We start from the raw sequence: 15,048 nt of genomic DNA, 5'->3' as shown, positions 1-15,048 counted from the left end.
GCGTGTAGGGGGGGGGAGAGTGTGTGTGTGTATATATGTGTGTGTGTGTATATATGTGGGAGTGTGTGTGTGTGTGTGTGTGTATATGTGGGAGTGTGTGTGTGTGTGTATATATATGTGGGAGTGTGTGTATATATGTGGGAGTGTGTGTGTGTATATATGTGGGAGTGTGTGTGTGTATATATGTGGGAGTGTGTGTATATATGTGGGAGTGTGTGTATATATGTGGGAGTGTGTGTATATATGTGGGAGTGTGTGTATATATGTGGGAGTGTGTATATATATGGGAGAATGTGTGTGTATATATATGGGAGAATGTGTGTGTATATATATGGGAGAATGTGTATGTGTGTATAGGAGTATGTGTGTGACACCAGAGGTACCCCCCCCCAATCAGTCACCCCTGCCCCGGTCAGTCAGTCACCCCTGCCCTGGTCAGTCAGTCACCCCTGTCCTGGTCAGTCAGTCACCCCTGCCCCGGTCAGTCAGTCACCCCTGCCCTGGTCAGTCAGTCACCCTGCCCCGGTCAGTAAGTCACCCCTGCCCGGTCAGTCAGTCACCCCTGCCCCGGTCAGTCAGTCACCCTGTCCCGGTCAGTCAGTCACCCCTGTCCCGGTCAGTCAGTCACCCCTGCCCCGGTCAGTCAGTCACCCCTGCCCCGGTCAGTCAGTCACCCCTGCCCCGGTCAGTCAGTCACCCCTGCCCCGGTCAGTCAGTCACCCCTGCCCCGGTCAGTCAGTCACCCCTGCCCCGGTCAGTCAGTCACCCCTGCCCCGGTCAGTCAGTCACACCCTGCCCCGGTCAGTCAGTCACCCCTGCCCCGGTCAGTCAGTCACCCCTGTCCTGGTCAGTCAGTCACCCCTGCCCCCCTCTCTCTGGTTTCCCCCCGTCTCCCCTCTCTCTGGTCTCCCCCCGTCTCCCCTCTCTCTGGTCTCCCCCGTCTCCCCTCTTTCTGGTCTCCCCCGTCTCCCCTCTTTCTGGTCTCCCCCCGTCTCCCCCCTTTCTGGTCTCCCCGTCTCCCCTCTCTCTGGTCTCCCCCCTCTCCCTCTCTCTGGTCTCCCCCCCTCTCTCTGGTCTCCCCCGTCTCCCCTCTCTCTGGTCTCTCCCCATCTCCCCTCTTTCTGGTCTCCCCCATCTCCCTCTCTGGTCTCCCCCTCTCCCCTCTCTCTGGTCTCCCCCTCTCTCTGGTCTCCCCTCTCTCTGGTCTCCCCCGTCTCCCCCTCTGTCTGGTCTCCCCGTCTCCCCTCTCTCTGGTCTCCCCCCGTCTCCCCTCTGTCTGGTCTCCCCCTCTGTCTGGTCTCCCCTCTGTCTGGTCTCCCCCTCTCTCTGGTCTCCCCCCGTCTCCCCCCTCTCTGGTCTCCCTCTCTCTGGACTCCCCCTCTCTTTCTCTCTCCCCGTCAGTCTCTCTCCTGTCTCTTTCTCTCTCTCCCTCCTCTGTCTCTTTTCTCTCTCCTCTCTGTCTTTCTCACCTCCTTTTTCTCTTTTCTCTCGTCTCTGTCTCTTTTCTCTCTCTCTCTCCTCTCCTCTCTCTCTCTCTCTCTCTTCTCTTCTCTCTTCTCTCTCTCATCTCTTTCTCTCTCTCTCTCTCTCTCAGTCTCTCTCTCTCTCTCTCTCCTCTCTCTCTCTCTCTCTCTCCCTCTCCCTCTCCCTCTCCTCTCCCTCTCTCTCTCCTCTCTCTCTCTCTCTCTCTCTCTCTCTCTCTCTCTCTCTCTCTCTCTTCCTCTCTCTCTCTCTCTTCCTCTCTCTCTCTCTCTTCCTCTCTCTCTCTTCCTCTCTCTCTCTTCCTCTCTCTCCCTCTCTTCTTCTCTCTCTCTCTTCCTCTCTCCCTCTCTTCTTCTCTCTCCCTCTCTCTCCCTCTCTTTCTCTCTCTCCATTTCTCTCCCTCTCTTCCCCTCTCTCCCTCTCTCTCCCTCTTCCTCTCTCTCTCTCTCTCCCTCTCTCTCTCTCCCTCTCTTCCCCTCTCTCTCTCTTCCTTCCTCTCTTCCCCTCTCTCTCTCTCTCTCTCTCTCTCTCTCTCTCTCTCTCTCTCTCTCTCTCTCTCTCTCTCTCTCTCTCTCTCTCTCTCCTCTCTCTCTCTCTCTCTCTCTCTCCCTCTCTTCTTCTCTTCTTCTCTCTCCCTCTCTCTTCTTCTCTCTTCCTCTCTTCTTCTCTTCCTCTCTTCCTCTCTTCCTCTCTTCCTCTCTCTCTCTCTCTCCCTCTCTTCCTCTCTCTTCCTCTCTCTCCCTCTCTTCCTCTCTCTCCCTCTCTTCCTCTCTCTCCCTCTCTTCCTCTCTCTCCCTCTCTTTCTCTCTCCCTCTCTTTCTCTCTCCCTCTCTCTCCCTCTCTCTCCCTCTCTCTCTCTCTCTCTTCCTCTCTCTAACTCTCTCTATCTCTCTCTTCCTCCCTCTCTCTCTTCCTCTCTCTCTCTTCCTCTCTCTCCCTCTCTTTCTCTCTCTCCCTCTCTTTCTCTCTCTCTCTCTCTCTCCATCTCTCTCCCTCTCTTCCTCTCTTTCTCTCTCTCCCTCTCTTCCTCTCTCTCCATCTCTCTCCCTCTCTCCTCTCTCTCTCTTCCTCTTTCTCTCTTCCTCTCTCTCTCTCTTCCTCTCTCCCTCTCTTCCTCTCTCTTCCTCTCTCTCCCTCTCTCTCCCTCTCTCTCTCTTCCCCTCTCCCTCTCTCTTCCTCTCTCTTCTCTTCCTCTCCCTCTCTTCCTCTCCCTCTCTTCCTCTCCCTCCCTCTCCCTCTCTTCCTCTCTCTCCCCCTCTCTGTATCTGGATATCTTATTTACCCTATATATCTTAACTGTCCTATACTACACCAAAATAACTGATACTGCTTTCTTCCAGATCTGACTCAAGCTTCACACGGAAGACATCGGAACCCCCCCTAACCGAGAAGACAGGTAGGGAACACATCCCCTCCAACTTATAACATTGCGGGAATGAGGTACCTGGACATTGAGGGACTGCGGATCAGGTAAATCCCAGGCGGGACTGCTGCTTTAGATATTGTGAAGCGGGGACGTCCAGATACTGGTTAAGGAGTTCAGGAAACTAGTCATTCACCTGTGGCTTTTATTTCTAGATCCGACATTTACACACACACACACACACACACACACACACACACACACACACACACACACACACACACACACACACACACACACACACACACACACACACACACACACACACACACACACACACACACACACACACACACACACACGTAACAAGGACTAATTGTAGTATAATGTAATAAATACATTTGTCAAAAACGAATGTTGTTCTGACTAGGAATTTATTAAATGTATTTTATTTATATATTTTATTTTAAAGTGGGGTTGGGGGCGGGACTAGGGGAGGGGTTGGGGGAGGGGTTGGGGATGGGTTTGGGGGCGGGACTAGGTGGCGAGTAGATTTTTTGGTTGGGCGAGTAGATTTTTGGGTGATTTGTCGAACACTGTATATATATTATTAACGGTTTTTTACTTTTTAGGGTAATTATTTAACAATTGTTATTATCATTTGATATATTATGTATACTATTGATATATTATTATTGTATATATATATACAAAAAAAAGAAACAAAAAGTAGCGCCAACAGGTATATAGATATATATCAAATGATAATAACAATTGTTAAATAATTACCCTAAAAAGTAAAAAACCGTTAATAATCTGTAAACAATGATCAATGAAATACTAAACAAACATGTGGATACACAACATGGAAAATTCAAAGTCCAATATCCAAACCCTAAGATGAGTCCTGACAGGTAACACCAGAATAATGTACAGAGTCCAGGGGCCCACGGCAGCTCTCACATGGAATAACCAGTTCCACAGCAAAATCTATGAGAAAGACAAAACAGAGAGCGCACGCCCCATAGTGTCTCTCTTTCTCTCTCTCCATTTCTCTCCCTCTCTTCCTCTCTCTCCCTCTCTCTCCCTCTTCCTCTCTCTCTCTCCCTCTCTCTCTCTCCCTCTCTTCCCCTCTCTCTCTTCCTTCCTCTCTTCTCTCTCTCTCTCTCTCTCTCTCTCTCTCTCTCTCTTTCTCTTCCTCTCTTCTTCTCTCTCCCTCTCTCTTCTTCTCTCTTCCTCTCTTCTTCTCTCTTCCTCTCTTCTTCTCTCTTCCTCTCTCTCCCTCTCTTCCTCTCTCTCCCTCTCTTCCTCTCTCTTCCTCTCTCTCCCTCTCTTTCTCTCTCCCTCTCTTTCTCTCTCCCTCTCTCTCCCTCTCTCTCCCTCTCTCTCCCTCTCTCTCCCTCTCTCTCCCTCTCTCTCCCTCTCTCTCCTCTCTCTCTCTCTCTCTCTCTCTCTCTCTCTCTCTCTCTCTCTCTCTCTCTCTCTCTCTCTCTCTCTCTCTCTCTCTCTTCCTCTCTCTAACTCTCTCTATCTCTCTCTTCCTCTCTCTCTCTTCCTCTCTCTCCCTCTCTTTCTCTCTCTCCCTCTCTTTCTCTCTCTCTCTCTCCATCTCTCTCCCTCTCTTCCTCTCTTTCTCTCTCTCCCTCTCTTCCTCTCTCTCCATCTCTCTCCCTCTCTTCCTCTTTCTCTCTTCTCTTTCTCTCTTCCTCTCTTCCTCTCTCCCTCTCTTCCTCTCTCTTCCTCTCTCTCCTCTCTCTCTCCCTCTCTCTCTCTTCCCCTCTCCCTCTCTCTTCCTCTCTCTTCCTCTCCCTCCCTCTCTTCCTCTCCCTCTCTTCCTCTCCCTCCCTCTCCCTCTCTTCCTCTCTCTCCCCCTCTCTGTATCTGGATATCTTATTTACCCTATATATCTTAACTGTCCTATACTACACCAAAATAACTAAACTAAAAAGTAAAAAAACGTTAATAATCTGTAAACAATGATCAATGAAATACTAAAACAAACATGTGGATACACAACATGGAAAATTCAAAGTCCAATATCCAAACCCTAAGATGAGTCCTGACAGGTAACACCAGAATAATGTACAGAGTCCAGGGGCCCACGGCAGCTCTCACATGGAATAACCAGTTCCACAGCAAAATCTATGAGAAAGACAAAACAGAGAGCGCACGCCCCATAGTGTAACACTGTAACATTTAATGTGGGGAAGGGTGGATGGGGGGATTAAAAACACTCACAATAGGAAGGTAAAATATAAGCAGTATGTGATATATAATCACCACCAAGGCAAGTCCAAACCGCAGCAGAGAGTCCAAGATCAGCTGTAGTAGGTCTCCCAAACAGCGCTGTCCCTCCGGTTCACTCGAAATCCTCCAGGTACATCTGGTATAAGAGTTGGCCTTAAAATCACTACATGTGCTCCCCGGCCGTAAAGGATGCACACACTGTGATGACTTAATGTCGTAAGGTACGTCCCTGACGCGTTTCGTCGCAACAAATGCAACTTTATCAAAGGGAAAGGTAAAACATGTAGTGATTTTAAGGCCAACTCTTTCTCATATATATATATACACACACACACACACACACACACTGGAAAGATATATCCAAAGCCGGATATAAAAAGGGCCCCTGGTTGTGGCGCACCGCGGACCTTTATATTATAATGCGGTCAGAGGTAGCAAAATAATTTATAAGCAAAATCAATTTTATTAACATAATAGGTATACTTTAAAAATAGACACATAGCCAAGTAAGGGTATATGTCTATGTGTTGAAGTCTATCAATTATTCCATTCACATACTCTTGGAATGTGCATAGCGAGTAATCTAAACCGGTAAGTCACCAGTGTAGAAAATGGTCCAATATTTTATTCTTAGCTGCCTATCTCACATAAGTATGTGTGCTCTAGTGTTTTAGTAAGAGTTTCATGTCCTGTGTCAGACTGCGCGTACTTCACATTGGTCTGCCAGAATAGTGGTATATCTAACTACCTTGTGGAAGATGAAGTTAGATATACGGGGAGGCTTTAACCTTTTGTATGCTGGGCTCGTAGTTGTTAACTGTAAATCTGTAATCCTAATATCTACCTTCATCTTCCTACAAGGTAGTTAGATATACCAGTATTCTGGCAGACCAATGTGAAGTACGCGCAGTCTGACACAGGACATGAAACTCTTACTAAAACACTAGAGCCTAAATACCATTAGGGGTTTGGAGCAATGTTCTCTGTACAGTATTATATATATATATATATATATAATATATATATATATATATATATATATATATATATATATATATATATATATATATACATACATACATACATACATACATACATACATACATACATACATACATACATACATACATACATACATACATACATACACATATACATTGTTCGACAAACCTATACATCTGCACGCCCCGGCGCGAGTGGATTTAACACCGTGGCGAGCACTTATTGGCCCAAGCAGCACACGTGTTTTTTTTTTACATTTTTCCCTGCTCGCGCTGCTGTTTAATTTCCCACGCTCGAGCTGGAGAAAAAAAAAAAAAAGACGCAGGCGGGTTCATGTTGTTGCTGGAGATTACCCCGCCTCCAGCTCTCTGAGCAGTGCCTTCCCTCCTCCCCCGCCTCTCAGCAATACTTTCCCTCCTCTCATCAGCGCTTTCACTCCTCCCCATTCCGGCAGCCAGTTCCTTTCCGCCCCTCTGTCTGCCGCAGGCCCCTGCAGGGCCATCCGCCCCCCCTCCTCCAATCGGGTCATCTGCCCCCCCCCCCACCTCAATCGGGCAATCCGGTCCCCACCTCAATCGGGCCATCCGCCGCCGGCCCCATCATGTTGAGTCAGAGCGTCCGCAGGTTCACCACCTCTGTCATAAGGGCCCAGGCCAGGTAACAGGTGTGCCCTGGGGGGAGGCGGGACATCGCCGCAGCTCGTGCTCTTCCCTCTTCCGGGTGCAGTGAGGCCCAGGGCGGCCCTGTCTCATGTGTGGGGGCTGGGAGGCCTCATGATGTCCCTGGGTCGGCCACGGCCTTGTCTCTGTGCGGGGGTTGGGAGGCCTCGCTGGGGGGTTCCCGGGGGGCTGCGCCGATGTAACGCTGAGAAAACATGCTGCAGTTACCCACCCACAAGTCACCCTCTCACCCCCCACCCACAACTCACACACTCACCCCCCCCACCCACAATTCACCCACTCACCCCCCCACCCACAATTCACCCACAACTCACCCACTCACCCCCCCACCCACCCACAACTCACCCCCACCCTCCCACCTACTCACCCTCTCACCCTAAAATCCCACCCTCCCACCTACTCACCCTCCCACCTACTCACCCTCCCACCTACTCACCCCCCACCCTCCCACCTACTTACCCTCTCACCCTAAAATCCCACCCTCCCACCTACTCACCCTCCCACCTACTCACCCTCCCACCTACTCACCCTCCCACCTACTCAACCTACTCACCCTCCCACCTACTCAACCTACTCACCCTCCCAGCTACTCACCCAAGCCTACTCACCCTCCCACCCACCCTCTCACCCTCCCTCCCACATACTCACCCTCCCACTTACTCACCCTCCCACCTACTCACCCTCCTCCCACCCACCCTCCCACCTACTCACCCTCCCACCCACCTACTCAAACTCACCCTGACACCCACCTACTCACCCTCCCACCCACCTACTCACCCTCCCACCCTCCCTCCCACCCTCCACATACTCACCCTCCCACTTACTCACCCTCCAACCTGAGTAGGTGGGAGGGGGACCCGGCGGACCCGGAGAGGAGAGGGGTAAGCCGCGATCGGCGGGCCTCTCCTCCGCTGCTTCGGCGCGCGCCCGGCACCCTCCGGCGCGCGCCAGGTAACTGCTGCGGCCGAGAACGGGCAAATGCTCGAATAAACTCGGCCGCAGCAGTATACACACACACACACACACACATACACACATACGCACACACACACATACATATACACTGAAGCTGGGTGCACACAAGAAAGGAACTATACTCATATAAATAGTAATAAATACTTATCAGAAATCCAGGTGCTGGCAGATAGACAGGGAACACCGGCCAGTCTGTGGGATATACAAAAAGATAGAATCTGCAGCACACTCAAAATGTGGAGCTTACTGTGTGTTATTTACACTCGGTGTCCACAGAGCCAAGCCCACCTAAAGTGTGAGGAGTAGTGCTACCCGCTGTGTATGGCTGTTGGTGCACGTAGGTACCTTCCTGGTCTCCGTCCAGACCAGGTTGTATAGAAGATAAAGGGCCCGCAGGCTGCAACTTGATCCCACTACACAATCTACCAGATCCTCTCTCTCTGCCGGATGCGTCCGCCTCTTGAGGGAGCTCCCACTGGAGGGTGTCCCTTAATTTCAATATGGCCTGTGGTCTGTTCCCAGACTGCAGGCCGCAGGTCACCGCATGGCGTCCTGTCACCGGTGCGCTGGTACTGTAGCGTGCTAAGGGGAGCGTCCCTATATAAGGGCCTTCCCTGCAGCAACTACAACCTTACAGAGCTCAGGGGCCTAGCTGGGACATTGGGGGAGTCTGGCCTAGTCCGTGTGCCACTGGCACCCGGTCACTACCTTCCTCCTCTCTGTCCCTTACACTACTGGTGCGCTACTCCATTTCGTGCCAAACCCTATCTCTGCAACATCCTTAAGGTTCCTGAGACATGTAGTCCTTTGCGGAGCCGTCTTCTTAGATGGCCGCCGCAACTCAGGGTCACTGCGCATGTGCACTCCTTTTCTGCGCATGCGCGATCTTAAAATGGCCGGGTCCGGATGCACATGTGCCCCGCATCACCACTGCGCAGGCGCGAGTCCATCATTGCCACCCCCACCTGACGTAAGGAGGGGGGCTCTGCTACATATGTATGCGTGTGTGTGTATATATAAATATATAAAGTCTTTTGAAATAATTTATTATAGAAGAAATGCAGATTGTTTTATCGAATATTCGCTTATGTGTCCTTAACTGTTGCTGTGATTACACAGAGAGCAAAGAATGCCTTTGAAATGAATGATTAGTGTTTAACCCAAAGGTTGCCCAAATAACATTCCACTAAAAGCACCAAGGGGCCATTATAATATTTATGGAACGGAATGTCATTATTGATTGTCTTCTAGATCCGTCCACTTCTGTTTGTGTCACGTAACCACATGTTCGCTATCCCAAGCAATCATGTTGTCACAATCCTAAAAGACTGGTGACACCAGGGTTAATTGTCCTTTGCATAGAATTTCTCATACCATCACAGTTTTATCAACAGTGTTAAACAGTTTCTGCTATGCATTAAATCTACCTTCTCCATTGCTACTATGGTCTGCAGTAACACAACAGGTACCCAGCAGTCTTCTGCCAGATACAGTCTCTTGGATCTGTTATCACTGAAGATGGTCCCTGGACCGCCACTACAGGCAAAGGGCACCCGCAGCCATCCTAGCTCTTACGCACCTCCCTAGCGGAGGCAGAGGTATTGGTCCACACTCACTCCTCCCCGAAGGGAAGAGCACATGGGTAGGCCCCAATCTCAGGCTCCCCGACGTGTGACCTTCCTTCCTCTGAGGGAAGGAACAACTCCCAAATTTAGGGCAGTCTTGACCTTATGTACAGCCAGAGGGCGGGCACCCCGTTGTCCAGCTACAACAGGATGTACCACCCCCTGCTGTAACTCAAGTGCGGTACCAAACGTGAAGGAGAAAAGCCCCATACCAACTACTGGCAAGCCTGTTAATACCAGGGTTTACTGCCAGCCCATTGGGTAGAATAGTAGCCAGGGGTGACCCCGCTACACTCTCCCTCTGGTGGATTCCCAACGACCTCGCTTGGGTCCTAAATTTTGGGTACCATCTCTGATGAAACCTGAACAAAACACAATAACATTTCACATGAATATCACATTGGTATGCTAGAAGGTATTGGGGTGAGCTCCCCCCCAAAATTTGACGTGGGCTACAGAGTAAGCAGTCCCATATTCTGGTAGGTACTGCACCGACACACTTTATTCGAGCAAATACCCGGTATGTACCTGGCAGATACCTGGAATGCGCCGCTCCTCACCTCTGACAAGCCCCGTTGCATTTGCCTTCCCAGCCTGGGTTCATGCCTGGCTGACGGGCGGCTGATCTGTTAAATGATAATGATTAGGATTTAATAGGCTGCAATGCTTCGCGTGTCTACCAGATGGCATAAATTCATGAATTGTAATGCAGTATATATATATGTACTGTGCAGTATTGCAGCCAGCGGGAATAAAATGCTTCAATCCCTGCCGGAAAATAACTCAATGCACTCGGGCAGAAAACAGTCACAAACCTCAATACACCCGGGTATACCCGAATTCGTGGGACTAGCCGAGCTCGAATAAAGTGTGTCGCCAGTGTATCAATATTTTGCCAATAACATCCGGACACTTTGGAGTGAGAGTTTGTAAATGAAACGGAGCCCAATCTGGTAACAAGCAATTTGTACCCCTGTTGTAGGGAATGGCCTAGCGATTCATAATAAGTAAATCAAACAGGGCTGAACAGTGGAGGTCTCACAACCAGCACTGGACCCCTTGAATACAATCCCGCATATGTGGCCACTACACCTGGGGTAGCTCCGTGAGGAAAGTTTGTACGTCACTCACTTGATCTCGTAGCTCTGTCCGGGTAGGCGTGCTCCGCTGTACATGCAATCTGAAGGAAGGAACCTCTCTGTGAAGGGAGAAGACAAGCAGGCATCGCTGGACAAAAATAGAAGGCTGGACTGTGCTGATGCAAAAAAATGTGTTTATTGGATCATGGACAAAAAAGGGATAGCCCCATGCTACACTCTAACACGTTTCACCCCTGTGGGGCTTTGTCAAAGCCAGTAAAAAAAGCCTTGGTTTAGTTGTTAGTGTTGCTGTATATAACACTATATCTGTTAATATATATTTTCTAATTTATTATAGGTATTGTCAGTAAACCCTGTGTTAAATCCGTAAGTATTGAGTTTTTCAAGATAGCAGAAGATAAGGTGGAGGTGGAGTATGTTTATATGTTAAACCGGATCTAAAACCTATTATAAGGGATGATGTCTATGAAGGGAATGATGAAAATGTAGAGACTTTGTGGATAGAAATTAGCAGTGGAGGTAAAAGTATAAAGAAAATGTTTGTGGGAATATGCTATAAACCACCAAATATCTGTGAGATTGAGGAAGCTAAAATACTTTTGCAAATGGAGAAGGCATCAAAACTGGGTCATGTTTGCATAATGGGGGATTTTAATTATCCAGACATAGACTGGGGCAATGAGATTAGCGTTACAACAAAAGGGAACAGGTTTTTGGGGGTGCTTAAAGACAATTATATGACCCAAATTATTGAGGAACCAACTAGGAGAGGGGCAGTTCTGGATTTGGTCATATCAAACAATGTAGAAGTAATAACAAATATTCAAGTCCTGGAACATTTGGGTAACAGTGATTATAACATGGTCTCATTTTGAAATAAATTATCAAAAAACAGATTACTTGGGTTCAACAAAGACCTTCAACTTTGGAAAGGCAGATTTTAATAAACGGAGGTCTAATCTAGTAGTAATACAACGGGATGATGTTTTTGCAGGGAAAAATGTAGATGATAAATGGGCAGTCTTTAAAACATTGTTAGAAAAGCACACTTATCTGTGTATACCCTTGGGTAATAAGTATAAACGAAATAAGTCAAAACCAATGTGGCTAAATAAACAGGTAGGGGAGGAAATGGACAAGAAGAGGAAGGCGTTTAGATTCTTTAAGTCAGAAGGGGCAATCAAATTAGCAAAAATGGATAATGAAAAAAGGATTGCAATAGAAAGTAAGGTCAACCCTAAAAAAATCTTTAAGTACCTTAATAACAAAAGAATTAGAAAAGAAAATATAGGACCCTTTCAGTGTGAGATGGGTAGGCAGATTATTGGAGATAAGGAAAAAACTGAGGTATTAAACAAATTCTTTGCCTCTGTGTTTACCAAGGAAGAATCAAGTTCAATAGTATTGCCGCAGGAGGAAGCCACAACCTCCATATTAATGAACAATTGGTTAAACTGAGGAAGAAGTTCATAAGCGACTTGAAAAAATTAAAGTAAATAAGGCACCTGGCCCCGATGGCATACATCCAAGAGTTCTCAAGGAGTTAAGCTCAGTAATAGCCAAACCATTATATTTAATATTCAAGGACTCCATTTCCACAGGCTCAGTACCACAAGATTAGCGTAAAGCAGATGTGGTGCCTATATTTAAAAAGGGAGCTAGATCACAACCGGGAGATTACAGACCTGTAAGCCTGACTTCAATAGTAGGGAAACTACTTGAAGGTTTAATACGGGATAATATTCAGGAATACCTAATGGAAAACAAATTATTAGTAATAGTCAGCATGGATTTATGAAGGATAGATCTTGCCAAACTAACCTTATTTGTTTCTTTGAGGAGGTAAGTAGGAATTTAGACCAGGGTAATGCAGTTGATGTGGTCTACTTAGATTTTGCAAAGGCTTTTGATACGGTTTCACACAAGAGGTTGGTGTACAAAATAAAGAAAGTTGGACTCAGTAATAATATATGCACCTGGATTGAAAAACTGGTTAAAGGACAGACAACAGAGGGTTGTAATAAATGGAACTTTTTCAGGTTGGGCTAAAAGTCGTGAGTGGAGTACCTCAGGGATCGGTACTGGGACCCCTGCTTTTTAACTTGTTTATTAATGACCTTGAGGTTGGGATCGAGAGCAAAGTCTCCATCTTTGCTGATGATATTAAATTGTGTAAGGTAATAGAATCAGAGCAGGATGTAATTTCTCTTCAGAAGGACTTGGAGAGACTGGAAACATGGGCAGGTAAATGGCAGATGAGATTTAATACAGATAAATGTAAGGTTATGCATTTGGTATACAAGAATAAAAAGGTGACTTACAAATTAAATGAGATATATTGGGGGAATCCTTGATGGAGAAGGATTTAGGAGTGCTTGTAGACAGCAGGCTTAGCAATAGTGCCCAATGTCATGCAGTAGCTGCAAAGGCAAATAAGATCTTATCTTGCATCAAACGGGCAATGGATGGAATGGAAGTAAACATAATTATGCCCCTTTACAATGCATTAGTAAGACCACACCTTGAATATGGAGTACAATTTTGGGCACCAATCCTAAGAAAAGACATTATGGAGCTAGAGAGAGTGCAGAGAAGAGCCACCAAATTAATAAAGGGGATGGACATTCTAACTTATGAGGAGAGGCAAGCTAAATTAGATTTATTTACATTAGAAAAGAGGCGTCTAAGATGGGATATGATAACTATATACAAATATATTCAGGGACAATACAAGGAGCTTTCAAAAGAACTATTCATCCCACGGGCAGTACAAAGGACTCGGGGCCATCCCTTAAGGTTGGAGGAAAGGAAATTTCACCAGCAACAAAGGAAAGGGTTCTTTACAGTAAGCGCAGTTAAAATGTGGAATTCATTACCCATGGAGACTGTGATGGCAGATACAATAGATTTGTTCAAAAAAAGGTTGGACATCTTTTTAGATGGGAAAGATATACAGGGATATACCAAATAAGTATACATGGGAAGGATGTTGATCCAGGGATTAATCCGATTGCCAATTCTTGGAGTCAGGAAGGAATTAAGTATAGATATAGGATAAAGTATCTGTTGTCTAAATTTAGCATAGGTTGAACTTGATGGATGGAAGTATTTTTTCAGCCTCATCTACTATGTAACTATCTATAACTGTGCATTCCATATAATTAATTATTTGATCCTGTGCCAGGGGTTAAGTTAATGTTTTAATGATATACATATACTAACTAAAAGAAAGGGAGCCAAGATGGAGAAACTGTATAATTAGTGTTTAGTAATTAAAAAATCTGACACCATTTGAGGCATCTCGAGGGTTATGTCCCAGAGATTCTTTGGTAGAATGAAATAGCAGCATAGCACAGGCCTGGACTTCACGGCAGACATTACATAAAAACATTTGTAAGTGAGAAGATGTTTCCTTTTTTTTCCTTTTCAGTACCACACTTTATACAACAGTAATGAGTGCCGCATTTCCAGAGAAATACACAACTCGGATGAGGAACCAAATTTAACAAAGTTTAAAAAGATGGTACGTGAGATGTTTGGGATTGGCAATAAATCTCATTGTTTTTCCTAAGCATACACAGTAGTAAGAATTTTTTATTTGATTATGTAAGTCTACCAAAACCATTAGCCTATACATCCAGAAGTTTCCTGTCTACTGAGAACAATTTATTGGTGATTTTCTTTACATTTTTTTTGCAGGTGGCTAAGCATGAACTTTAGATGCCATTGGTTGAAGAGCTAGCAATCACTTCTGTGCTGTACAACATCGATATTTCTTATGAAATCTGTTTTTAAACTCACTTAATTTCTGAATTAATCAAATAATGGTTTATTGGTGATTTTCTTTACATTTTTTTGCAGGTGGCTAAGCATGAACTTTAGATGCCATTGGTTGAAGAGCTAGCAATCACTTCTGTGCTGTACAACATCGATATTTCTTATGAAATCTGTTTTTAAACTCACTTAATTTCTGAATTAATCAAATAATGGTTTAAAATGTATCTTACAAAAATCATAGTTATTATTTGATACACAATTTTCAACAGAACGCAGACATCTGAAAACAATCATTTAAAGCAGGCCTGCACAACACGCGGCCCGCGGCCCGCCTGCACTCACTGTGCAACCCGCGGCAGCTTTCTGCTCTCCCCCTCCCTCTCCCTCCCAAGTCCACTCACCCGCACCCACCGCGAGCCCGCTGTCACCCTTCCCCGCGAGCCCGCTGTCGCCCTCTCCCCCTCGCAGGGTAGCAGCGCACTCTAGCATTGAGGCACTTCCTTTCCTGCCTGCTGCTTGCTAGAGCGTGCATGCACTCCTGCCTGCTCTGCCGCCGCCTCCTCCACTGCAAGCCAAGGTAGGGGAGGGGAGGGGAGGGTTTGAAGTGCAGGGGGGCTTGATGTGAGGTGCTGGGGGGTTAATGTGAGGTGCTGGGGGCTTGATGTGAGGTGCTGGGGGGGTTAATGTGATGTGCTGGGGGGTTAATGTGAGGTGCTGGAGGGTTAATGTGTGGTGCTGGGGGGATAATGTGTGGTTCTGGGGGCTTGATGTGAGGTGCTGGGGGCTTGATGTGAGGT

General features: G+C 46.9%; 1 protein-coding gene across 1 annotated transcript in view; it reads left to right on the top strand.

Annotated features, from left to right (window-relative positions):
• The window catches only part of LOC142499009 (N-acylethanolamine-hydrolyzing acid amidase-like), a 72,225-nt gene extending 58,226 nt beyond the window's left edge, over window positions 1–13,999 (top strand). Inside the window, exons 9-10 of the mRNA XM_075607755.1 lie at window positions 10,812–10,840; window positions 13,905–13,999. Of these exons, the coding sequence (XP_075463870.1) occupies window positions 10,812–10,840; window positions 13,905–13,980 (105 nt within the window). The 3' untranslated portion in view covers window positions 13,981–13,999. The remainder of the gene's footprint in view (window positions 1–10,811; window positions 10,841–13,904) is intronic.
• Window positions 14,000–15,048: the final 1,049 nt, after the last annotated feature.

The sequence above is a fragment of the Ascaphus truei genome, chromosome 1 (genome assembly GCF_040206685.1).
Source record: "Ascaphus truei isolate aAscTru1 chromosome 1, aAscTru1.hap1, whole genome shotgun sequence".
Classification (NCBI taxonomy): Eukaryota; Metazoa; Chordata; class Amphibia; order Anura; family Ascaphidae; genus Ascaphus; species Ascaphus truei.
This window is presented reverse-complemented; position numbering and strand designations above follow the sequence as displayed.